Genomic DNA, 24,875 nt, shown 5'->3' with positions numbered 1-24,875 from the left:
GGTTGGCTGTAGGGCCTTGATCATGTATCTTGGCCTTTGATTGGGTGAAAAAACTCTGCATGAATGTATGCAGAGCTTTGCCAAAGGAGAGGGCTCTAGGCTGTTCTTTTTGTTTCATGGAGGAGATTTTCTTGTCCAAAAGAGTTAGAATTTCTAGTATATCTTCATCTTCTTCCTTCTCTTTCATAGCCTGGGCTTGCAGGATAGTGTTAACATGTCCTGTCAGCTCATGGTCCAGCTGCCCATCTGGGTTCTGGGGCTCTGGGAGAGCTGATGGTGGTTGATCTATTGATTCCAGGTCCATGTCCATGTCCGGTAGCAGTGAGGTTGGCGTAGTTGCATCCAGATCCTCTGGAGGGTTCTCTTCTAGGGCTGCCTTCTGTTTATCTGGCTTATCTGGCTTCAGTCGTTTGCGAATTCCCGCCGGTTTGGCGATGCCATTGATCAGGATGTTGTCCCGTTGTTGGGTCGTGCCTGGAGTGCGGTCTCTGGCCGAATAGCGAGTGACAGGCGCCATGGCGATGCTGATTGACGTCGATGAGGGCGCCCCTAGTACTAGCAATGCCTGGTAGCGAGACGGTTGCAGAAACACGTGATTGCGGAGATTGGAGATAAGAGCGGAGTCGCTCGACGTTCAACATCATCCAACCTACACCATTGTCTACCGGCTATACCACACTGAATCGCTAAAATGAGTGGTTTCAAAGGTATCATGAAAGATGGCTGGCACCCCAAAGCCCGCGATGGTGGAAAAGAAAGCTGGAGAGGCGATTTCAAAGGAATCAACCAAGTGGTCAGTTCAGACCACCATCACTACACGAATGGCAAATACTAATCTCCATGCAGGCAGGATGGATGGGAAAAGGCAAAGACTCCAGTAGCGAAAAGTCCGAACATACCTCCACGCCGCTATCCTCGCTCAAAGACCCGTCATCGTTTGGACCTCCTCCGAAACACGTCAACTACCACGGCCCGTCCGCACTCCCGAACGAAACGACCCCGGATCGCAGTGGTCTAGGCGCCCCGCTACAACAAGAACAGATTTATCAACAGCAACAATACGATGCGGATATTGAGGCACGCGAGGCAGAAGAACAAGCGGCGGAAGAAGAGAGGCGGGCTGCACCTCCGGCACCATATCGGGCCAATACAACGGGACTGAGGACAGATCATCTTCCACCACCGCCGAAACGAATGGGCTCCTCAATCACAGGGAGTTCTGCGTCTTCGGGGAACTCGAACTCGAGACCTCCACCCAGTCTTCCGCCCCGGCTGCCTCCACGAACGAATTCCACCCCCGTACAGTCTCCGCCTGCATACTCGCCGATACCACAACCGGGACTAGGACCAGCGTCGGAGGGATATGTCAATCAGAGTGCGACATCTCGACTGGCAAATGCCGGTGTCTCCGTTCCTGCTCTTGGAGTTGGGGGCGAAAGTCAGGATCGGCAGAGCACTGCCTCACCAGCGGGGGCCCCTGTCAACGAGCTGCAGAGCCGTTTCTCTCAGATGAGAACGGGATCGTCTTACAATCGACATGCACCGCCTCCCCCGCCTGGACGAGGCACGAGTACCCCGGCGCAGGATACTCAAGATAACTCACCGCCAGCCTCGGGTTCTGGGGGATTCAGATCTACGATCAGCAACTTCCGCGAACAACATGCGGACAAGATCGATGCCGGCAAACAAAAGATGGGCAACTTCCGTGAACAACATTCAGACAAGATCGATACCGGGAAAGAGAAGATGGGCAACTTCCGTGAACAACATGCGGACAAGATCGATGCCGGCAAAGAAAAGATGGGCAACTTCCGTGAACAACATTCAGACAAGATCGATACCGGGAAAGAGAAGATGGGCAACTTCCGCGAACAACATTCAGACAAGATCGACACCGGGAAAGAGAAGATGGGTAACTTCCGCGAACAACATTCAGACAAAATCGACACCGGGAAAGAGAAGATGGGTAATTTCCGCGAACAACATGCAGACAAGATCGATGCCGGCAAACAGAAAATGAGCGGGCTGTCGAAGCGAATTGGTACATTTGTGGATGGACAAAAGTCTCAGCCTAGTCAACGACCAGCACCACCACCTCCACGGGCATCAGCATCACCCCCGTCCACATCAAATGCGGGGGTGGAGACCATAGCTAAGAAGAAGCCGCCTCCGCCGCCACCAAAACGTGCAGACATCCGGGCCCCGTCGGTACAAACGCCGTCTCCTTCAGGACCTCCCCCATTGCCACTCAGCTCAAAGCCTAGGATTGTATGATAATGTGTGACTGTATGGTTGTACTTGTATCAATAGAAGGGGCGCACTGTTGAATAAACCTTAAATCATGAATAATCACTGTACAACTGGTTTGTAGCTGTACTTCGGGGTACGTAGTTGTCGCTACTCCTGCCTAATCGGGGGAAACAGGTCACGTGTCATCCGGGATAAGTAATCTGGAGAAAAAAGAAAAAAGAAAAAAAAAATGCAGGGATAACATCTTATCTTTATGGAGTAGGTGTAATCAATCAGTAGTTCTGTACCACAGTGAGTGTTCTTCCACTATGTAGTAAGTACATAGTATGTAGTATGTAGTACTATGTATCAGGATTCACAAGATGTAAATCCTTCTAAATCGTTGGGAGCCGAGGTTGGAAGGACTGCCAATCCCCAACAAATGCACCGCGCGGATCCACCACCAAAAAAAAAAAAAAAAAAAAAAAAGAACCCTGAGGCTGAAGGGAAAAGGCAACATTATTCAGTCAATCTACGGAGTACTCTGTAGTTCAAAATTGAGTCAATTCAGCCTTTTGTTGTCTCCAGGTCCGGTGGGCTAGCCAATTGGGCCTCATTCCTTCTGTATAGCACAACTTTCGCTGCGGATCACCGCTATAAAATTCCTCCACCCTCCTTTTTCCTCTTCCTTCCCTCTTTTCTCCTCTATTCCTCTCGACTAGTTCAGTCCAAAAAAACACCATGTTCGACTACAACCTGGTCACCCCGTCGGGCCCGGCCACCGTGCGCATTGGTCTTCCTCATGTGTCCCTGCTGAAATTTCCTCCCAACGAACTCCCCGCGACTCTCCCGGCACCACAACTCGCTGAACCCACCTGGTACCAGCCATTCAACATCCCTCCCGAGCTCTACGACCAGCTCCTCGACGTCCGTGTCCCCGTTACCATTGCCTCCCTCTATGCCATCACCGTCGTGCTGCTCAATCGCGTGAACAAGAGTCGCGGATACAAGCCATACGCCTTCAGCCAGACCCGCTGGTTCAAGGTCTTCGTCATCTTACACAATGTCTTTCTTGCCATCTACTCCGCTTGGACCTTCGCCGGTATGGTCAGGGCCTTCCGCAATTCGATCCCCGGCTTCAATAACCCCGACGGGCTAGTTGGGTGGGCGGATTCGCTGTGCAAGATCGGTGGTCCTCGTGGATATGGCAATGCTGCGTTATACAATACTACTACGGAACAATGGACCATGCCCAGCCCGCGGTTCTCGTTGATTGAGGGTGGTATCCCGGATCCGCTTGATGATGGTCGTCTGTGGAACCAGGGTCTTGCCTTTTTGGGCTGGATTTTCTACCTCTCCAAGTTTTACGAGGTTTTTGACACCGCGATTATCCTGGCTAAGGGTAAGAAGAGCTCGACTTTGCAGACTTATCACCATACCGGTGCTATGATGTGCATGTGGGCTGGTATTCGCTACGTCGCGGCGCCGATCTGGATTTTTACTCTGGTCAACTCGTTCATTCATGCGATGATGGTACTTTCTTTCCCCTTGAGGTTTCCCTTTGTGTGCTTTAACTGACTGTGTGACTGCAGTACACCTACTACACTTTTACCGCTCTGCGCATCCGCGTCCCCGGTGTGGTCAAGCGGTCCTTGACTTCGATGCAGATCACCCAATTCCTCTTTGGAACCACCATGGCCGCCTCGTATTTGTTCGTCAACTACACCCTTCCCTTCTGGGATGCGCCTGAGGCCAGTGCTGGTGCTGGTGCCTCCGGGTCGTGGTTGAAGAAGCTTGGCTTGGCCTCCGGTCAGCAGCAGCCCATTGGTGTCCCCACCGTTGGTTCGAAGCTCCCAGGCGTCGACTACCGCATGGTCCCCTGTCTGGACACCACCGGTCAGACTTTCGCCGTTTCGCTCAACGTCTCGTACCTCCTGCCTCTGACCTACCTCTTCGTCCGCTTCTTCGTCCGTTCGTACCTGTACCGCAAGGAGCCCAGCGCTCCCCAGCCTACCCACATGCACGCCGCTGAGAAGGCCGGTCTGGATGCGCTGAAGGGCGTCAGCCGCGAGATCCAAAAGGCCGTCGAGGTCAACGGCGAGACCAGCGAGACTACCGAGACTACCGAGGACGAAGCAGCTATCAAGGCTCAGGCTGGCAAGGGCAAGGTCCCTGCCGCTGTCAACAACCAGCCCAAGGACTCTCCGATCAGGACGCGCTCTTCGGCTGCCAAGAAGGCTGCGAACGGTCGCCAGGAGGGATTCTCGCCTGTGAAGAAGGGAGTCAAGAAATCTGAGGGCAGTGCTGGTAGCTCTCCTGCGCAGACTACGAATCCTTACGGAGTCTTGCAGAAGTCTTAGTCGCATTGACGGTTACTTCGCATACTCCATCTTTCATACCGCAGGCTGACTCTCCGCACCCGTCGGTCACCAAAATCAACACCAAAATTACAACCAAAACTATAACCAAAACCACAACCACTTATCATCATGAGTGATGATATCACGAGAGCAGTGATGTTTCGTTCCGATAATACGATTACCACGTTTTCCTTTTTCCGTTTATTTCTATTGTTATGCTACATTTTCCACGGAGTTATTAGGGCTGGGTGCTTCTGCTGTTTGTGTAAATATCTTATATGTGTCGCTTGTCTCTGGACAAGAAGACTGGTGATGCTGGCAGGTTGGATGTGTATATTATAGATAAGATCTAGATATCATTCAGTCAGAGGACTGAATTTGCGCTGTGACTAGAGTCATTGGTCGTCATCATCCATGTTTTGTTGCCTGAGTCTTTCGAAAAGAAGAATATTTGTAGCAAAGCATTCTACCTTGCAAAACCAGTTTGTACTATGTATACGTCTCAGTCCCTCAACTACATATATTCTCTTGAAATCTACCAGTCCAACGTCGCGGCAGGCTATTTGCGGCGAGAGGGAGGTGTTATTGGGATAAAGGTGAGGTAGTTATTCAATATGAGCTCTTTATTCACTGGTGTCAATGATGTTTACTTACTTGCTTTTTCTTTAAATACAGACAAGATATAACTTCATCTACTTCCACTTCCACTTCCACTTACCATGATCCATCTACGATGGTATAAACTGGCACGTAGCCTACAGTCACCTATCACCTATTTCGGCATTTTACGTCTCATGGAGAGATGGACGATTGATTCGTGTTGCTCTCACCTACATACACGCGGAATGGCCAGGAGATATATGAATTCCTGAACAACGTGCGACGATAACTCGTCCGTTGCCAATAAGACGAGAGACAACCGCAAGAAATAAGTTATGCGGTGCCAGTTTCCAAAGATATTCTTGATTTCCATGTAACTGTCACATGGATATTATCTTGAATGAGACCGGATTAATTTGCTCCAAGATAATCAGGTTTATCGATATGAGATTATTGGCCGCTAACTGATGTATATTAAGATAATGCAGCTATTCACTTTATAAAACAACTGACTCTAACAACAAGGTTCTATTATCAACGGCCAGGCTAGAGATATCTTACACATAACCTGTGCAAGAAGACGTTACAACCCTTCAACCATTTACGAATCTGGAGTGGCCGTCGCAAAGGCCTTCCGAAATCTGGCAAAGATTGAACATGGTCTATCACTAGGGTGTACTCACACAGGCCCGAGATGTCCTGACACACGACATAATTCTACAGCAATGCAGGACGATAGTGTCCAAGGAAACGTACTACTCTGCTCTCGCTTGGCCAACTGCTCTCCAAGTTTCGACCACAGGTGGAAGTCAGACCGCCGCGGACATCAGCAGGATCGTTGCTCTCCCGTGATAGAGCCCCGTTTCTCCTTTTCGGATTCAGAACCGGTCCCCGAAGCATGCCGCTTCGCTACCCAGAAAGCCGGGGACTAAATGCATGCGATTTTTTTTTTTTTTTTTTTGGAAAACCGGATTCCATTCTGAATGTTTCAAGGGGGATGCATTTATTGTGAGTTGTAATAGTGCCGCAAATAGCAGTGCTTTCAATGACGATGCAGCTCTGGGCCTCTTATGCTACGGAAAGAGTGCCATGTTCTTGCCCTTGGTCATTTCTCCCATGAATCTAGGGGTTTCTGAGCCGAACAATGAAGAAGTCCTGGCATGCTTGAAGGCTTTCACGGGTCAAGATCAGTCCACTGCAAAGAACGTCAACAGGAACCAACGTGGTTCGTCACCTACGAAAGATACTGCACAATCCCGGTTGGTGCTTGAAACCTTCCGCTTCACTTCACTCGCCCAACAAGCCTGAACCCAGTCTCCCAGCGGCCCTGTTTAGAGCACCGACACGCCCAAGACTATCACATTTTACGAGGCTGAAAGATACGCTTGGTAAAAGACTATATTGAGCTGGACCTTCAGAGTCTCCAGGCTAAGAACAGGGTGCGGTTAGATCCTGTTGAAAGACCATGCCCTGTCACTCGAGAGCTTATGTGTCACTTCACTGGCCCGTGGAATACAATCTAACATAGCATCTCACCCGGATGCAGGAAAGCGCAATGCTAGTTCTGATATGCTTCTCATACTTGAAGCTTCTTCCTACACCTTTTCTTTGGAGTGGTTTCGAGTCTGATGGAGAGATGAATTGTGTATATGGTATTGTTTGCTTTTAGACTGAGAAATTTATTCAACGTCACTGGTGTTTATCTGTAGAAATCATATGCTGATTAGATACTTGACGTGTGCCAAACACTTTTACCGATGACTCAATGTATGTCATTATTATTATTATTGTTGTTGTTGTTGTCCATACACGCATCTGTCAGCCCTGTAGGCCGAGTGGCGGCAGGTCCTGCGGGGCGGCCGGGTAAGCCGCCGTAGTGGTAGTCGCTATGTACATCGTCGTCTTTCTATACCTATCCTGATATTTTATTCTGCATGTGGTATGTCCCGTGCTGCTGTTTTTATACTGCTGTTCCTATGGCCACGAAGGTCCATGGGTTTGTTGGATACTATCTCATTTCCTTCCCTACTTCTGCAAGCGCGTAACCTCGGCTGCACTATGCTGCCGGTTGCTTCGTGTCCGTTGTTGTGACTTGGTATGTGGTTGGTAGAGTCTGAAACTGGCTCAGGAGGCCTGTCTTGAGCATGAAACGCACTGCCTTCAGTACCAGATCCGGCCATGTAAGGTAGGCCCGGTAATCCAGCTCCCGCCTTGAACCCTGTGTAAGATGGCGCATCCGGAGTCCTGCCTGGTTGGTACAGTGGAGGAGAACATGGCGTGTGTCTTGGAGGCCACATCCACAGGAGCATCCAGTCAATTCCATAGCCTTGAAGGTACCAAGGTAACTGGCCAGCGCAATCTTCCCAGTTTGCATTTAAATGAGGACTGACGTAGCAGCTCTCTGTAAGCCTTGGTATAGCTGCATTGGCGCTTTTGAGTGTTCTTTCCATAAACGACGGAGTTCCCGTGGGGGGAAGCGGCCCATTCAGTCTTCCATGCATTTGCTGCATATTTGAGTGGGCGCCATCTCTATGCCTCGGAATTCCGCTGCATATACCGTGTGGGTAGCTGGGGAGCCAATGCGAGCTGCCTGGTGCCCCAGTGGTGAAACTACTGCTGCTCCAGCTCCCTGTTCTGTCAAACTGCCATCTGTGTATGTGAAAATGTTGGTGCTGCTGTGTAAGGCAGCCTGATGAGCTTCTAGGGCAGTTTCCCTAGTTTCCGCTACATGGGATTCCAGACCCGACCACCATGGTGGGATCACATGTAGGTGTATAACCTCCAGCCTGTTCTGAGGGATTGCAATTCGCTGTCCCCACCACTCTAATGGTGATGTGAGGGGGTCATGGTCTGGGCTGGTGGCCCATCGCATGTGTTGCTCCCCTGCATTCCTTGGTGCTGGCTGTTGGCCAGAGTGTTGTATCTCAGTAAGGGTGGTCATAAGGGGTGAGGTGGCAATTCAGAGGTATGATTCTTTGGTTGCACATTCCAATGCAATCATTGGAGGAGGGATGTTGAGACATATCTCTAAAGCAGCTCAAGAGGTTGTTCTGAATGCACCAGCAATCCTGTAGAGGGCCTTGTGCTGGATAGATTCCATGGCTTTCCTAGCAGTGTTTCCTGCCGCCTTGAAGCCCCATCCAGCCTGTATGAACCATGTGGAACTGGCAAATGTGATCTGCGGCCATAAGACTGCTGTGTAAATTTGGCGGAGATGGGATAAGGTGATACCCCAGGTTGATCCTGCTATGGAACAAAGCGCTGCTATCATTTCAGTTGCTTTAACTTGGGCATGTTCAGTTTGTTTCATGCCAGTGAGATGCTGGTCTAGCTGGACGCCAAGGTAGTGAATGGTAGGCACAGGCTTAACCTCCACCCCCTGCACTTTGAGTGAAGCATCAGTTGAGCTCAATGGTCTAGGAACACCTTGGACCTTTCACCATAGATGTACCAGGCCATATTTTGCTGGGGCAAACTTAGAGGTATGTTGGGTTTCCCATCATTCTGCTATTTTGTGTATTTGCTCAAGATGTTGACAATTTGCTGCAGCAGCCCGGCTCCAGACAAGTATACATATATCATCAATGTAGCCAGTGACCATAGCTTTCCCAGGGTACACCTCATGTATTTGGTCAATTAGGTCTGCATTGTAGAACAGGTAGAGAATTGGAGAGAGAGGTGAGCCCTGGGGTATGCCTGTATCTGCAGTAAACTGGCCCGTTGCACCTTCCATCAGTAAAATATCTGTGATGCGGTGGCGTAGGAAGCTTGCTATCCAATTGACAGCATTGATTGGGACCCATCGTTTCCGGATGTTGTGGATCAAGCGTTTATGCGCGGCGTTGTCAAATGCTCCACTAACATCCAGGGTAATCAATGTACGTCATATTAAAAATCTCCATCCTTTACAACTTCCCGATCTCAAAGCAGAAGTATCAAATAAAACATATCTCAATCATTTACCTCTAGGCTAAAGCCTGTACGCTTCAAGTATATTATCCAGAGTTACTACTGACTTGTCAACTGACCTCCTAATGCTAGGAGCTGGTTTCGGACGGATGGACAATATATCCATTCTACCTCGAATACGAAGAGGGCTGGGAGAGCGATTAGAGTGATGGGCAACTGAGAGCCAAACAAGCAGGGCTTGAGAGAGCTGAACAGATCATGACTACTACACCAGAGAGTGGTAGAGATAGTGTGATGTTTGAAGCTGACGGGAAGTTCTACATCTGGAATATGCTCAACGTCGGAATCCGGGAGGTCTTGACTCCTGGAGATTTGTATACTATTATCAATATAATGAATACTAGGGGACAGAGGGCATTAATGGTTAGGGATCTTCACAGGTGATTGCTTCTATCATTCACTGTCAACAGGATTCAATATTTGTAGGGCATAGACACTATTTTAACACTTGCTCCCTCATATTCCCGTGTAATTCACCTACTACCACATCAAAATCTACGCATCAACAACCATGACGCTCCTATTAAAATTTAGCAGGTTTTCAAAGAGCTGTCATCGTTTTTCGAAAAGAAGCTTTGTTAGAAGAAGCTCTTCTCAGGTATATAAAGCCGAGATCACGAGACAGCAGGATCTCGTCCTTAAACATGGTATGTGGCAGTAATATAAGGCAAGTAAGAAGCGCCCTTATCACGCCCCAAGCACGCCCCGGGCTTCAAGGACTAACAGCAGAACAGGAAATCCCAAAACGTCAAATTCAATGGAAAGATCGATCACACCTTGTCTCTACAAGATCCCCCAGGTGTGAGGCGTTAGATTGCGTCAGACACACACCTGGGATACCAACCAGGCTGGCTGTGCTTTGAGGCAAAGATTCAGGAGCAGCTATGACACGTGCTCTGTGCTATGGGAATTCACTGGCCAGCTATTGTACAGCGTTCGCCGGAATGCTATAATTGAAAACAACCAACAGTCAAAACTTGCAATAACCAAGAACAAAATAAAAGCGTTAAGGTGGGCATTACCCCTCAATACTGCTCTGATTTTCTCATGACCACTCTCTGACTCCTGGTTCTATTGTACAGCTTCTTCTCCAACAGAGCCGAGTTCTGAAACTCCGAGCTCAAACATGACCAGCACGGATTTTGCAAGTGGGATAAAACTTGAGTTGAAGTTGAAGAGCAGCAAGTTGTTTTGAAGTTTAGGATAAAAAAAGCTATGGCATGCCCCCATGCCATACTGGAGCCCCTATGACCTGCTCGGTTTGTTCCTCTCGTCTCTGGCACCAGCACCCAAGGGGGAGAACACCTTTTATCTGTCACTTGTGGCAGTATATGCACGCTGGTGCAAAATGCCTGGGGCACCAAACCCCTGCGGTATACAGTTGCATTTGGCGTACCGGTGGCGCGAATGATGAGTTCTTCCTGGGAGCATTATTGGAGGGGTACGATATTGATGCGAAGAAGACGGGGACGTGGGAGCAGCATCTGCGGATGGCACACTTTTCACCGGTTGACGAAGAGCGGTTTAGGCTGCTGGGATGGTCCTTTGCCCGCAGCCCCATGATCATCGCCAAAGGGGCATGGGGATCGCGCTTTGGAAACTATGCCGAAACCTATGTACGGGGCCGTAGCTACTCAGAAAGCAGAACTTGGGCAGATTCACGACGAGATTAAGGGTCTCAGGTGAGTAATAGCCCTCTATACTGCTCTGATCTCTCATGGCCATTTTTTGACAGTCCTGATCATATCGTGCAGCTTCCCCAACGGCGCTGATTTCCGAAACCTGACCCTTGAACCACACCAACACATACTCCGGGAGGAGCTAAACGAGGAGTGGTTGAAGGAAAGAGCCAGCGGTGGGTGTCGAAATTCCAGGTCAAGAAGGTATGGCATGGGGGCATGTTATACTGGAGCCTGTATGACCTGCTTGGGTTATTTCTTTCCTCTTTGGCCGGAGCACCGGCCGGCGCAACTAAGTGCAATTTTTACTTGCCGTTGGCAGCATTATACGCGCGGTGGTGCAAGCAGCTGGGGTCAAGGACTCCCTTCATGTACAGCCGCATGTGGACCCAAGGAGAGGCAGAAAATGATGACTTCTTCTTAGGAGCATCCTTGGACGGATATGTGTTCAATCCACAACTGACTGGGACTTGGGAGCAAGAAGTTCTAAAGGCCAGATTCTCGCTGGTCGACGACGAGCGTCTCCTGCTCCGGGGCTGGTTTTTGGCCAAGAGCCCCCTCATCGACCAACACGAGCCCGAATCAACGCGCTTCGGCAATTGTGCCAAGACCTATGGTCCCCTGAAGTTTCTCTCGTAAGTACCCCAAGAATATCCCCCTTCTAGCTTCGTTTTGTTTTGTTTATACTCATTCAACAGATGGCACAGACCTGAGCATTATCGCGACAGAATCTGGCCATGTCTGGAAGACCATTTGGGGCCCTTGCTCTAATTGCAAAGATTTGATCGATACTTACAGTGTCAAGGCAAATTTCGACAAGAAGTCGGTATGATGACCGGCTATCTTGACGCATATGAAAAAGGCATGGGAATCATGCAACAACTGCTAGGAACCAATTAGTACGCATTGGTAATGCGACTTTGTCCGGAACGATGTCAATTCCATAACAATTGTTTGTCCGACAAATTTACCGGCGATTTCATTTGAAGCACATAGGTCATCGAGTACGATGCTCCATACACCCAGCACAGGGTGGGCGGTTCTTCCTCGCAACAGATCAATATCCTAGCTCAATGGAAGTAGATATGTGGCTCTTAATAGAGCGTATAGTCCAGTGGTGCATCGCAACACCTTCGCTGGGGGGAAATTCCACGAGCTCAACAAACAAGAGAATTCAGAGTTGAAGGGGGTAACCACGCTACTTGGGTACAAGTGCGAGAAATGTTCTCGAACATTAAGAATATTCTAGAAATTGCCCCAACCCAATAGCAACTAAAATGTTCAAGGGAAAAGAGACCCAGACTGAAGCCTTTTCGTCGAGCAATAACAGCAAATGGAAAGACATCCGACACAAGAATTGCCTGGCAAACTGTTAGCTTATATATAAGGATATTTTCGGCAAGGCTTCTGTTGCTCAAAAAATGTTAGCAGGCAAATGCACTCACCACTGCTCCTCGAATAATGGTTGTAATCCTACCCTCAACCAACATTAATAAGCTCAGCGAGCCATCCGGCACTAAGTTTTATTTTGATGGGCATGTGTAGCTGGTTTGTTGTCGACAGCATCCGTTGGAGACCCTCCAGTTCCGAGAAAACTGTGTTTTCCTAAGACGAAAATGGCAGATGCCACAAAACTTTACGAAAGTTGTACCATAGCCAAAAGACTCAAGTCGGATACATGACACGGTCAACCAAGGCCAAATATTGGATCGGAGAGCTCAGGCCAAAAAAAAAAAAAAACCATGCTCATCCTGGGAGGTTCCTTGTTTTGATCCGTGCGAGGATGTCACAGCATTAACCATTCTATCAAGGTTGTCCAAAATGCACTATACAGCATACACTCGACCTATTGGCGCCATTTAAAATGGCCGTGGCCTTATGTAGAGGCACGGAGCCCGTGGATAACTTGTCAGATAAAAGGATGTCTTCCATAATTGCGTTGGGCACCTTGACGGGACCGAAATCCCGTTAGTATATAACACAAGCACAACCGAGAGTTACTGCTCCCGGAAGAAGGTATACGGCTATGTATATGCATACCTTTATCTTTGGTAGATGCGACGCGGTGCGTCTACAAATGGCGGGAGAATCGCAGCCGCCGATCAGACATCAGAAATCACGGGCCAAGAACAATTTGATATGGCGGTAAAAACTTGTATTCAATATATTCGAATTGGCTATCATGTCAAATCCTGTTTGATTGTCAACCAATACTTCCCAAGTTTCCGTCAGGGAAGTCTTACTCGCATCGTCTTACTGATGAAACGCTATCAGGACATGCAACAAGCCACAGGCGAAAATGATCAAACTCAGTGGTCGAGTTTTCTCAGATACAACCAGTCTGGTCGTCTGTTTTGTCTTCGCAGGTAAATGGCATATGGCAACCAGAGAAGACCAACATCTTGTTTTGCGAAATAAGCTTAGTCCATGAAACTCAATATTTATCCGAGAACCATTCCCCATAACTCTATCTCCACCGAACCAAGATCCCATCCCATCAAACCCTAAGCAAGACACATCTACTACAAGCAGCCAGGCTGCCACATTCCTATCAGCATCATCCCTCGTCTCCAGGGACAAGGACAAGGACAAGGACAGGGACAGGGACAGGGACAGGGAAAGCGTCGTACAATAAGCAACGTCCATAAGCTAGTACAAACCCTCCAAAAAAAACCACCGAATCCGAGCCCGAAGGACAACCAACCCCGCATAATTCTGAACTACGGCCGTGTATGGCGATATAATGGCCCATGACCCATGTCCCATGGCATTATGAGTCCGGGGTGGTCTAATGCCGGTTTACCGTTTGTTTAACATGAGACTCGAGGGGACTTCCCTGTCTGTCCCTGCTTATATTAAGCAAACGACGGGAGGGCTCAATTTAAAGAATACCCCACGAATCTCTAGTGGATAAACCCTGGACCATGGATCCTGGACCCTGGGCGTGCCTTTTCATCCGGAACCGGGTCATCTGCCCTACTGCCCTACGAGATCCTACAATAATAATACATCCATTGTACAACATTCAGGTTCCGGAAATATGGTAACCACCGTGGTAGTGCAGACATCGGTGAATTCTGTCATCTGTTGGACGCGGGACCGAGAAGGGGCCATATGCGGGGTGAAAATCTGGAGATATGCACGGGGTGGGGTGTCAATTGTGGGTTTGAGTCCGTCTGAATATATCCAGAACTATGGGATTCATGTCCTCGCGGTGGATCAAAGTTGGTGTGGGCAATATAAAAGCATGGCATGATGCCAGATGCATTCCGTTCTACTATATCTTGTACTCCGTACTTGAACTCTACTAGCAATCCCGAATAGAGTTGCGATTCTCATCTACCTAGCTCAGCTCATAACCGGCGAACTCATTGGAAGTAATGTATGACCCTAAGTAGGTGACAACGTCCATGATGCAGTTAATCACAAAATATCTCACGCAATTCAAAACGCGAAAAGAAAGTAATTGAAGAGAAAGCTGATTTCTCGTTCCAGATCCGTATCATCCAACCCAAGATTACCGGCAAACAACAAATGAGAAGAAAAGAGTGATAAAGGATACACACGAAAACATATGCACAGTACAAGAAAGAAAAAAAAAAAAAAGGAAAATAAGAGATCTAAATGGGTACTCAGGGGACTGGGTCCATTCGTAAAAAAAAAAAGAGTAAGCGAATGAATCAAAAGAGCCGGCCAGTGCAAGAACAAAAAGGAAACCAATTTTCACTTTCAAAAATAAGAGAAAAAGAAAAAAAAGATGCAGTTATTTAAAATGGTAAAAGAAAAAGAAACCATGTACGTCATGGGCCGAAAAACGATAGGTAGATCGATGCTCAAAATCAGCATGCAATAGATCGAGGCCAAATGATCCCGGTGGTCAATGGCATGGATATCTCCAACATTCAACACCCCGTTGGTCGGAACGAGGGAATTAAATAACCCGGTAAACTGGGACCGAGTAGAGCAGGACTAGGACGTTGCTTTCACCGTAACTCCCAGGAACGCGTCAAGAGAGGCGATGGTCGTAATCCGCGCCATGAATGTAACGGACATCCATGACAGAGTCGAACGCGCAATCGAAAGAAACAAGGATCGCTCTAAAAGGAAACGATAAATGACACCATGCAAAATGAAGAAATGAAACGAAACGCCATCGAATGCTGCAATTTAAAGGAAGTGGGTGTAAACTTTTGAGGTCTCGTGAACCTCCATCTCCTATTATTAGTTAGCAGCTGTCACTCGACTCGACCCTGTGGCTTGACTCACCATCTTAAAGTTGTTAAGCTCCTCCTTGATCTGCTGGGCGAGAAGAGGAGTCAACCGGTTGCAGGTCGCAACGTCACCCCGGCGATCGTACTCGCCGCTGGTCCATGTATCATGGAGCTGAATGCGAGGACTGAAGATCAGGCTCTTAGGAGCCATTGGGGGACTCGGTGCACCCTTCGATTCAGCAAAGTAATCCTCGCCGGCGATCTTGACCCGGCTTCCGGACTGGTCTTCGGGTGTGCTGGGAGTACTCGAGTGCGGCGATTCACTGCTGGCATCTCTCTGTTTGGCAGGTGTCGACAGAGCAGGTTCGGAATGGGTTTCTGCATAGTCCGTTAGCTCTTGTTTCTTGGTGGCTTTGATTTGTCAACTCACTCTTCAAAATTCCCTTCTTAACGGCTGCCAGAACCTCTGCCCGCTCGTTGTCACTTCCCATGATGCTCTTCCGCGATCCATCCGAGCTTGCGCCGCTCGCACCAGTTCCAGCCTCCTGGGAATTCGGTTCCACTTTGGGGAAGACCGTGCCCCCGCGGGGAAGATCCTGGGGATCAGCATTAACCGCAACACTGTTACGGTCTGCCTCGACATTAACCATGGACACCTGTGGGGCGCTAGCCTCCACGGGAAGGCCGTCTGTCGAAGAAGTGCTCATAACTGACTTGGGACGGAACAATCCGACCAACGATCGTGTCGACTTCTTCATACCCTTGCCCATCTTGCGCAGCATTACTGACGCCGACGAAGCGGTAGAGGAAACGGACAAATTATCGTTGGAACGGTTAAACAGATGCCCCTGGTAATGCGAGTAGATACTCTCTCCCAAGCCACTGGCTTCCTGTTGCTCTGCAATAGCGGCTTGCTCCGCACCCAGCTCCTCTTTGAGAAGTTCCCGCCGGGTCTGTTCCACTGAGAGTGCTTCCTTCTTCTGTGCATTATTCGAGGCCTTGAGCAGCTCAGAGGCACTTCCAAATGAGAACGCACGCCGCAATCGCGACTTGCCCGGTCCCTTGGCGCCAATGTTAGCTAACTCTGCGGCACGCTGTGTAGCAGGGCTGTGTGCGGGGCCCGTGGGCATGTTGCGCTCCTTGGGAGCGGCTTGGGGTGTCGGAGGGTTGGAAGGACTGGCGTCGGCCGAAACGGGTTGCGATAACGGCGAGGGTTTGTTCACTCGTGTGTCATCGGGCTTGCCTCGAGTTGACGAGGACGAGTCACCATCACGAACCTATCCAGTTAGTTTGGGTTCCAAAGAAGAAGAAGAAGAAGAAGAAGAAGAAGAATAGAAAACGTACAGTAGAAGTCGAGGACTGTGGCGAAGGGGTGCTTCCCTCGTTCTGGGCAGGCCGGGTCTGATCAAAGTAATCTTGGCCGGTGGTGGAGGGCGTAGGAGATGCGGAAGGCAGATGAAGCTGTAGATTAATGAGACCAGCATTATCCATGTTACCCCAGCTCCTTCGTCGATATCTCTTGGCCAGCTCCGTCTGCGGTCTATCAGCACGAGAGGTATCATCGGCACTCGAGACCCGGACGTGCCCCCGGGCAGTAGGATGGCCAGGGAGAGAAGCCAATTGACTATCGTCGACACTTGACCCCGACTGATGAGAAGCGGAACTGGTCGACTGTGCACCCGCAGCACCTTCCGCCCGTCGATTCCCACGACGATAGCGATCTGGCGAAGGTTTGGCGACAGTAGGAGAGGATATGTTCATCAGGGGCGAGGCTGAGGGGAGATTCACGGTCGAGAGGGGCCGAATAGGTTGATCCGATGAGGGCTTGCGGGTGGGAATGGCCGAGTCGTCCTTGGAGAGATGCATTGGAGGCGTCGAAGATACAGGACCAGCTGCAGGATGATTCACAGAATGCGAAGAGCCTCCGGCATGAGCCGTCAGCGGCGGAGCGGACGGGGCCGAGATGGTACGGTTCTCTGGCCGAAGATGAGGGTTCCAGGACTGACGGTTCTGCGAGTTAGGGGGGTTGGGTGTATTGTAAGAGGTCACAGCCTGGTGACCATTAGGTCGATAGCTCCCAGAGCTGCCCGCCGGGGCATAAGGGTTCCAAGACATGGAGGGATTGCGAGCGGTATGGTGGTGGTGTTGTTGATGATGTTGCTGCGAGGAAGACGAAGCGGGACGCGAAGCGGGACGAGTCTGCAACACAGGAACCGTGCTAGTTTGCTGAGGGATCGTCTGGACCAATGCAGCCATGATGTTTTTTTTTTCGTCTTTTGATGATTTCTATTTGCTGTTTCCTCCACCACGTATCCTCCCAGGGTTGGACGGTTGGACGCGTGTTTTGGGGACGATTCAGGGGATGACGAATCTCGACAGGCGAACGGGTACCGCGCAGCGAAATCGACACGAAACAGGGACAATCGGAGGAATCAAGGGTCTAGAATTGGATGAATGTCAGCAAACTGCAGTGAACGAGGCTGTCAATTGCACTATATTCTCAACCCCTTGGCCTCCCTGTCACGCAAGAAAAGAGAGAAAAAAAAAAAAAAAAAAAAAAAAAAGATAAGGTCTTATCAGGGAGTCGTACCTAAGAGGATTGATGCAACGGGAGGAAACGAAACACAGGATGCGGTAGGACAAAAATCGAGGAGAAAAATGCAGGTTCAAGAGAGGACGAGGGACGATGGACGAGGAACGAGAAGATGAAACGGTGAGACGACGACGACCTCAAGGCGAGAGAGAATAAATGGAACAGCAAGGTTCCAGGATGGTCGGAAAGCGACGTGCTGTTATTGTCGAGCCATGTACGACCGTTGCACACCACCCGGGCTGATACAGAAGATGATGAATTAAGATGAACGAAATGAAGAGATGTCAAGGAATGTTCAAGCGAGGCGACTGATGGGCCGATCACTGCTGGCCTTGGGGGGTTTGGTTGGCGGGCGGGAGACGAGGGAAAAGGGGGGAGAGAGAGAGAGAAAGAGAGCGCAATGTCGGGAGGGGAGGTGGAGAGACACAAATTACAAGAAAAAGAGATAGAAAAGTGATAAAAAAAAAAAGAAAAGAAAAGAAAAAAAGGACAATAGAATCAGGATAGAAAAAGAGAAAAGAAAGAAATGAAAAAGAGAGATAGCTAGAAAGTGAGAGGAGGGGGGAGGTGTAAGAGAGGAGAAAGATGGGCGGATGGTGGATGGCGGATGGATAATAGGGGACACCAGTATTACTAGTAAGTCCTGGTAGACAGAGAAAGTCACCACGACCTTTCCTTTATTTTATTTTTTTTATGATAATTATTCTGATAGTATCCTTAGTGGCAGTATTATTTCTGCTATTACTAGTACACCATATTATCACTATTACTGCACACTGTGATAGCGGAGCCGACGGGAGACATCCAGAGGACACTTATTTGTTTACTTTCGTTCCTGACAACCCAGCATAACGGGTATATTACTTTCTTTTTCTTTTCTTCTTCCTCTCCCTCTGTCTTTACTCTAATATATCACTCTCTACAAATCTAGTTACTACAATTACTGCTATGTAATACTCTCCTGAACCCACTGTCGTATCGGTGCAATCATTGACCAATCACAGTTCAGTTCTACTTCCGGCCGGATCCACCGCCCCTAACTCGACACTATTCCTGTTTGGGACTCGACTCTGAGACTCGATTACCTTGAGAGTTGTGGACAGAGGAGAGTATTCATACTGTCCAGACTATATCACTGTTCAGAATATTCTCTCTAGTTAACAAGACTCACTGCGGAAATGCGCTGTAATTACAGTGTACAAAAATCAACGTTAGACCCTCTTCTCCAGTCTCCGCGGCTGCTCGGAACATGGAGATAAGAGTGGGCAGTCCTCGGACTTGCACAGCATACCTGTCTTGCCTCCGGACCATTGACATTTCGCACAGCTCTGTGCGTACTCCGTCGTCTGCGCTCCGTGCTCGCTACAGTATCAACTCCGATGCTACCGTATCAAAGCCATAGGATTCCCTGGATACGACGACTGTCCCATGGATCGAAGCTCCTCCGCCGAACCTAATCGGTGCCATGGACCAGTTGAATGATGTCAGCCATCACGGCAGTGCTCGCATTTATGAACTGAGCTGAGCGAGCACGAGCTGGGCACGAGCTGAGCACGAGCCGGGTACGGTACGGGCATATGCACAGATGCTCTTAAGGAAGTACGGAGTACGCCATCTGTCTGTGCTAGTCAGTCCCGAGTACGGAGTACACTCAGCTGGGGAGTGCAGACTGATCAGACGATTCACAGAATTAATGGGTCTATCCGCGGTTAATTCTCTGGTAATTGTTCACTCGAGGTTTCAGCCGTTGTGCTCAGAAGCGGTTCCTCGCCGTTTCTCTCCAGAGTCTGATTCATCCTCTGTTTAAAGAAAAGCGCAGATCACCAGAGTTCCCGTGTGATCGACACCGCCAAAACAACCACTCGCGTTCACGATTCATGGACTAATCAACACACAGTGCTTGTCGGAGTATTGTACATAGTACGAAAAATGTACACTGCCGTACATGTACAAGTACTTTACTATCCTCAATTAATATCCATTCAGTTTAGATACACCCCCGTGCAAAATACCCAAAACGACCATGACAACGCCAATCTGCGGATCAACCGCCTGACAACGTATCCACGTCTCCATCGCATACGTAGCTTATCAGATGTTTTTTTTTTTTTTTTTTTTTTTTTTTTTTTTTTTGACAGGCGACGGTAGCGTAATATAGCTTCCCCAGATTCTACACTGCAGTGCTCAACAGGCTCGGCAGGAACGCACAAATTTTTTTTTTTTGAAAGTACGGACTCCGTACGGTGCACATCATGCCACGGCAACCCCGGTGCCGGTCTTCCGCATGTATCCCAAAACAGCTATCCACTCTTTAAGAGTACATGTAACGGTTCTACAATATACATTCGCCGCTCTCAGTACAATTAACTTATAGGCAACCATTTTACTCCTTACTCTACTCTGCTCCTCTCTACTCCGTACACTCAAAGTAGAATCTACAAACGAGAAGTGCTCGGACGTTGAATCCATGTAAAAATCAAGTGACATGCACATCGCCCAAAAAGGAAACCAGCTCCACTTCTTAATATGGAAGGAGCGTGATCACACTTCGGGGTTCTGATTGGCTTCTTTATTCGAGCATCTTATCTGAGCTATTTTTAGACAGTGGTTCTCTGCATGTCTTAGTTAAGCCCTTGCAAGAAACCCTATAGCGATCTAATTCTCGTGAGCTATCAAGGGTATCTGTGATTTATTTAAGACTTGTATGGTGTGATAGTAGCTACTTCGTACTGTGGTTCTTCCGTATGTCTCAATCTAAGCACAACACTCACAGAAGTCCCAGTCGTCATCGTCTTCGTAGTAGGCTTCACCCTCCTCATCTTCATCTTCGCCCTGATCATTGTCCTCTTTCTTGTCGTCCTCGACAACGTTCTCTTCATCTTGCGCCTCCTCATCTTTGGCCTCGTCCTGTCTCTCGTCATCCCCGTCATCCCCGTCATCCTCGTCACGAAGACCTACTTCCTCATCAACTTCCCCATCTTTACCCTCGTTCTCAACGCTCTCATCCTCTTTATCTTCCTCCTCGACATCTTCACCCTGCTTCTCCTCTTCATCTTCTTCAACTTCATCCTCACCGCCATCCTCGCTCTCAACACCCTCATCCTCCTCGTCAACATTCTCCTCATCATACGCCTCACCGTACTCATCCTCACCATCCTCCCCATACACAAACTCGCGCACCCAATCCTGCAAAAACTGTCCCACCCCCACAACCTCCACCAACCAATCACTCTTCCCCTCCTCCTCTACCCTCCCCAAACACTCATTATAATCCACGAAACTCCCCAGTTCCGCAGCACACTCCTTATAAACCCACGACCCCATATTCGGCAGCGGATCCCCAAAAGCACTCACAACAAGCTCCCAGGCCGCCTCATCCCAGTTGTAAAACTGAGTAACGATATTCGTGTCATTATGGGTGCCGGGTTTGGTGCGCTCATACGCGCAGACCACGATGCGTTGCAGGTGCAGGAAGACTTCGATTGCGTGGTCGTACTTTCTCAGTAGGTCTGGGTATTCTTCGGCGATGAGAATCATGTCGTGTTCGAAGGGGGAGGGCGGGGTGTTCATGGATTTTCCACCGTAGATGAAGGATTGTTTGAGGAGTTCACGGCGTTGGTGGCAGCCCGTGTCGCGGAAGTCATGTCGCATGAGATTTACATGGACGCGTAGGCAGTACTCAGCCACCTTCCGGTCGACGTCCGTACCCGGCGTAGATCGATCAGGTCGGTGGGTGTAGGAAGCGTAGTAAGTAGTCGTATCAAACCGACGCGTAGCCCGAGCCCTAGTGGGATCGGGGACGTACTTCTCCCACGACTTCTCCCGAACCACACCAACAGCCCAATCGATAACCTTCCAGTCAATCAACCGCTCCAACTCCCTCGAGTGCCCACGCACAGAAACGTCCCCAACATTCTTCAGACTGCAGAATAGTACAACAACTATATCACAATCATCCGCCCACGGCACAAAAAAGCTCTCCTTCACACCACCAATAGTCACTTGCTCATGGTGCCACTCCTGTCCATCCAGCGTCTCAAGCACGATACTCATCTTCTGAATAGCAGGTGCACGACGCAGCATATCAACGAGATTAATCACCTTATCGAACAGAATAAACAACTGTCCGGGATTATCACTCATCGGCGCATAAAGCTTCACCACGACCTCATCGATCCGCTGGGATGGTAGATCATACAGCCCTTGCTCACGGGCATTGTTTACATCAGCGATAACCCTCTTCGCGGGCTGGTAGTGCTGCGTGCCGGAGCTGATTCTCATCCACTCCCACGCGAGAGGAGACAGCTCGATTTCCACACGAGTCTTGGTGGGCATAGTGTTTGAAATCTCCTTGGACAAGGCGCGGTTGGCGTGGAGGATGTCCGTGTTTGTTTTGGGGTTGTCGTTGACAGGGTGGGCGTAGGTGCGCGAGTGGGTGTTGGGTGGCATGTTTAGGAGTGTGGTTGGAGTGATGATTGCGGTTACTACCATTATGTAAACTCACTCGCTTTATATTTGTTTGTTTGTTTGTATATAGCGTGGCTGCTTGTGTAGTGAATAGGATCAGAGATGTTGTAGAAATGTTTGAGGGTTTGTTCCTGGCGAGGTGGTTTTATGCCACGCTTTCTGCCTGTTTTGCTTACGTTGATGGCTTTGGGAGTCGAAGGTTATAGGCATCACTACCGTTGTTATTATTTTTTTTGTATCGGAGGCTGTTTGGGGATTGTTAGTTGCCTATTTAGGTTGACAGTTGGGGTTGGCATCATAGTTCATCATATACTTTCTATCAAGTACGGCGAATTTAATGTCAGATATATAACAAGAGAATGCTTAACTTAACGAGGACTCAGAGAAGACCTGGGTTTATTTGCTTGGTTTGGTTTGGAAAGGAATCGATTATAATTTACTTTGCTGGTGATCGGATAGCCCTAACCGTCACGATGTACTAATAGTAAATGTACCATTTTCTAGTTAAACACTACTTCGAGAGAAGCTTCGACTTTAGAAGTCACCACAGGAAAAAAAAAAAAAAAAAAAAAAAACATACAGCACACCACATATTACTAAAATCCACAACTCGAACAACCCCAATCCCGCTCACGTTACCGATCCCGATCCTCCTTCAACCACAACCAATCCTGCACAGAATATCCCATAACCACAAACCTCGAACCCCTCGCCCTCTGCAAACACTTCTCATAAGCCCTGGAATTAAACCTCCCATAATGAGGATCAACATTAGCCGCCTCTTCATGCTCGTCTTCATCCTCATAGTCATCCCATTCAATCGGTGACACACCCGCTTCCCAGAAGAAATGTCCATCGACCATCTCCCATGCCCTGTGGTTCCAGTTGATATTTGGAGTAGAGGAGGGGGTTATGCCGCCTTGGATAGTTTGGTTGTAGGCGCATACTACAATGCGTTGAATTGCTGTGAGGATTTTCATTTCGGGGTCGTATTTTTCCATCAAGTCGGGGCATGATCTTGCTATGCGGAGCATTTCTTGTTCGAATGCAGATGGAGGGTTTTTTGTTGGTGTGCTGTATGTGAAGCGTTGCTTGAGAAGCTCGCGACGGAGGTTATTTGCTTGCGCGGAGGATGGAGAGGCCTGTTTTATGGGGTTTTCGACCCCACCAGCCATCTTCTCCTGCATGGAGCAGGTTGGCCCATATGATCTCGCGTATTTCAAGGGGGAAGCGGTTGAAGTGGCCTAATGATGTTGGTGGTGGTGGTGGTGGTTCTATTTCCGTTGTTGTTTCTTTGGGGATTGTTTGGTCAGAGAATAGTTTTGTTTGAGCTTGCTTCATGATGTGTCAGTAAATCCTGATGGACTATCAATTCTCTATCTGAAATGCCATCTCCGTCTCTGCTTATTTTCTTACGTCATTGGTTGACTCGGGCTCTTATCAACAAGTAGGCAGTAGATCATAACATACAGCTTCAAAAGGCTTAAGTTAAAAGGAACGTATTCTTGAATCCGGATGAGGGTGGCTGTTTTTATTGTCTTTGCATATTTCCTATTCTGCAAAATTTTTATAGTACTATTCGAACAACGCAAATAATGAGCATTCAATGGGTACATATCTCACCGACTCTATTGGTTATGCTTTGGATGAACTCCATGATTAGTGCGCACGCAACCCTCCACAAACCTCCCTACCATTGTCAACTGCGACCCCTCCGCTCTCTTCAAACACTCACGATAGACGCTAGTACTGAATTGCTCATAAGTACAATCCTCCTCATCTCCGAAATCCTCCACATACTCAAAACGTCTCCGACCCAACCGGCGGAACCCCAAAGCCCAGGAAAGATACTTCTCCACTATATTCCAAGCCCTGAAATCCCATTTGTAGCTAAGTGTGCTTGAGGAAATCAACCCGCCGCGCTTTGCTTTATTGTATGTGCATACTACGATGTGCTGGATGCTTGAAAGCACTATCATCTTGGGATCGTGCTTTTTCATGAGATCTGGGTAGGTCTGTGCTATTCGGAGCATTTCTCTTTCAAGCGCGGATGGAATGGTATTAGTACCGTGGGTGAAGCATTTTTGGAGGACTTTATAGCGGATGTTCTTTGCTATCGGGCTTTCGTCGTTTCGCCACAGGTCAAGGTGGACGCAGAGGTAGTATTCCGCTGTTTTGCGGTCAATATCTTTTCCTGGTGTGTTAGCGCTTTCCCAGTCATTGAGAGTAAGATCGGTGACAGGATTGTAAGCATCCCAGGATCTGGAGCACCCAAGGTTAGCCATGATTCCCTGGAACCAATGATATAGTAGCTCGAAAAATCACCGCGCGCGCGCGCAAATCAGCCTCCTTCCTTATATCACATCGTGCCCTGGGCCACGTTGGTTTTGATTTCGGTAATTGGTAGTGGTGTGTGTTGAGTGTGATTTCTGTCCATTCCCAAGGGGAGGGAGGCGAAGTAGCCCAAAGGATTTGGGCCTATTATCTCCATTGCTTCTTTTTTAAATGCTGTGTAATGTTATTTACTCACAGAGTAGAATGTGAAATTGAGTTCAAGTGAGTGATTAAGATTTGAGATCTGTTTTTAAGTTATCAAGACTGCTTACATCATACAATGCAAGGCTTTTATCAGACAGAACAAAGAGTACCACAGGCAGCACTGCATAGTCTGCTTGGCATTGGTCTTTCTTTGTTTTAAACACGGGTTGCCGTTGGCATTGTTCAGTTAACCCTAATGCCGCTTTTTTTTTTTTTTTTTTTTTTTTTT

The 24,875-nt window shown here is 48.7% G+C and overlaps 8 protein-coding genes across 8 annotated transcripts; 3 read left to right on the top strand and 5 right to left on the bottom strand.

Annotated features, from left to right (window-relative positions):
* Window positions 1-54: 54 nt before the first annotated feature.
* Window positions 55-517, bottom strand: ASPGLDRAFT_32332 (uncharacterized protein; the record flags this gene model as incomplete). Its single annotated transcript, XM_022544158.1, has 1 exon — window positions 55-517. A coding segment is annotated over one exon (463 nt), but the record flags the coding sequence as incomplete, so codon positions are not given.
* Window positions 518-691: 174 nt separating this feature from the next.
* ASPGLDRAFT_22665 (uncharacterized protein) lies at window positions 692-2,274 on the top strand (the record flags this gene model as incomplete). Its single annotated transcript, XM_022543209.1, has 2 exons — window positions 692-793; window positions 847-2,274. The coding sequence occupies 2 exons, from the start codon at window positions 692-694 to the stop codon at window positions 2,272-2,274; spliced, it is 1,530 nt and encodes a 509-aa protein (XP_022404540.1).
* Window positions 2,275-2,970: 696 nt separating this feature from the next.
* On the top strand, window positions 2,971-4,589 carry ASPGLDRAFT_63947 (elongation of very long chain fatty acids protein; the record flags this gene model as incomplete). The annotated part of the gene is made up of 2 exons (XM_022548728.1): window positions 2,971-3,762; window positions 3,822-4,589. 2 exons carry the CDS (start codon window positions 2,971-2,973, stop codon window positions 4,587-4,589), a joined length of 1,560 nt encoding a protein of 519 aa, XP_022404539.1.
* A 6,171-nt stretch (window positions 4,590-10,760) lies between these two features.
* Window positions 10,761-12,106, top strand: ASPGLDRAFT_22663 (uncharacterized protein; the record flags this gene model as incomplete). Its single annotated transcript, XM_022543208.1, has 5 exons — window positions 10,761-10,840; window positions 10,913-11,013; window positions 11,160-11,472; window positions 11,636-11,663; window positions 11,948-12,106. 5 exons carry the CDS (start codon window positions 10,761-10,763, stop codon window positions 12,104-12,106), a joined length of 681 nt encoding a protein of 226 aa, XP_022404538.1.
* Window positions 12,107-15,004: 2,898 nt separating this feature from the next.
* On the bottom strand, window positions 15,005-17,304 carry ASPGLDRAFT_32328 (uncharacterized protein; the record flags this gene model as incomplete). Its single annotated transcript, XM_022544157.1, has 4 exons — window positions 15,005-15,052; window positions 15,104-15,426; window positions 15,479-16,325; window positions 16,393-17,304. 4 exons carry the CDS (start codon window positions 17,302-17,304, stop codon window positions 15,005-15,007), a joined length of 2,130 nt encoding a protein of 709 aa, XP_022404537.1.
* A 3,091-nt stretch (window positions 17,305-20,395) lies between these two features.
* ASPGLDRAFT_32327 (uncharacterized protein) lies at window positions 20,396-22,090 on the bottom strand (the record flags this gene model as incomplete). Its single annotated transcript, XM_022544156.1, has 1 exon — window positions 20,396-22,090. The coding sequence occupies one exon, from the start codon at window positions 22,088-22,090 to the stop codon at window positions 20,396-20,398; it is 1,695 nt and encodes a 564-aa protein (XP_022404536.1).
* A 653-nt stretch (window positions 22,091-22,743) lies between these two features.
* On the bottom strand, window positions 22,744-23,443 carry ASPGLDRAFT_1505530 (uncharacterized protein; the record flags this gene model as incomplete). Its single annotated transcript, XM_022542162.1, has 1 exon — window positions 22,744-23,443. The coding sequence occupies exon 1, from the start codon at window positions 23,293-23,295 to the stop codon at window positions 22,744-22,746; it is 552 nt and encodes a 183-aa protein (XP_022404535.1). The 5' UTR covers window positions 23,296-23,443.
* A 216-nt stretch (window positions 23,444-23,659) lies between these two features.
* ASPGLDRAFT_22659 (uncharacterized protein) lies at window positions 23,660-24,393 on the bottom strand (the record flags this gene model as incomplete). Its single annotated transcript, XM_022543207.1, has 2 exons — window positions 23,660-23,664; window positions 23,844-24,393. 2 exons carry the CDS (start codon window positions 24,391-24,393, stop codon window positions 23,660-23,662), a joined length of 555 nt encoding a protein of 184 aa, XP_022404534.1.
* Between the last annotated feature and the right edge of the window lie 482 nt (window positions 24,394-24,875).

This window comes from Aspergillus glaucus (genome assembly GCF_001890805.1).
Source record: "Aspergillus glaucus CBS 516.65 unplaced genomic scaffold ASPGLscaffold_3, whole genome shotgun sequence".
Taxonomy (NCBI): domain Eukaryota; kingdom Fungi; phylum Ascomycota; class Eurotiomycetes; order Eurotiales; family Aspergillaceae; genus Aspergillus; species Aspergillus glaucus.
The sequence above is the reverse complement of the archived record's forward strand: the minus strand, read 5'-3'. Positions and strand labels throughout refer to the sequence as shown.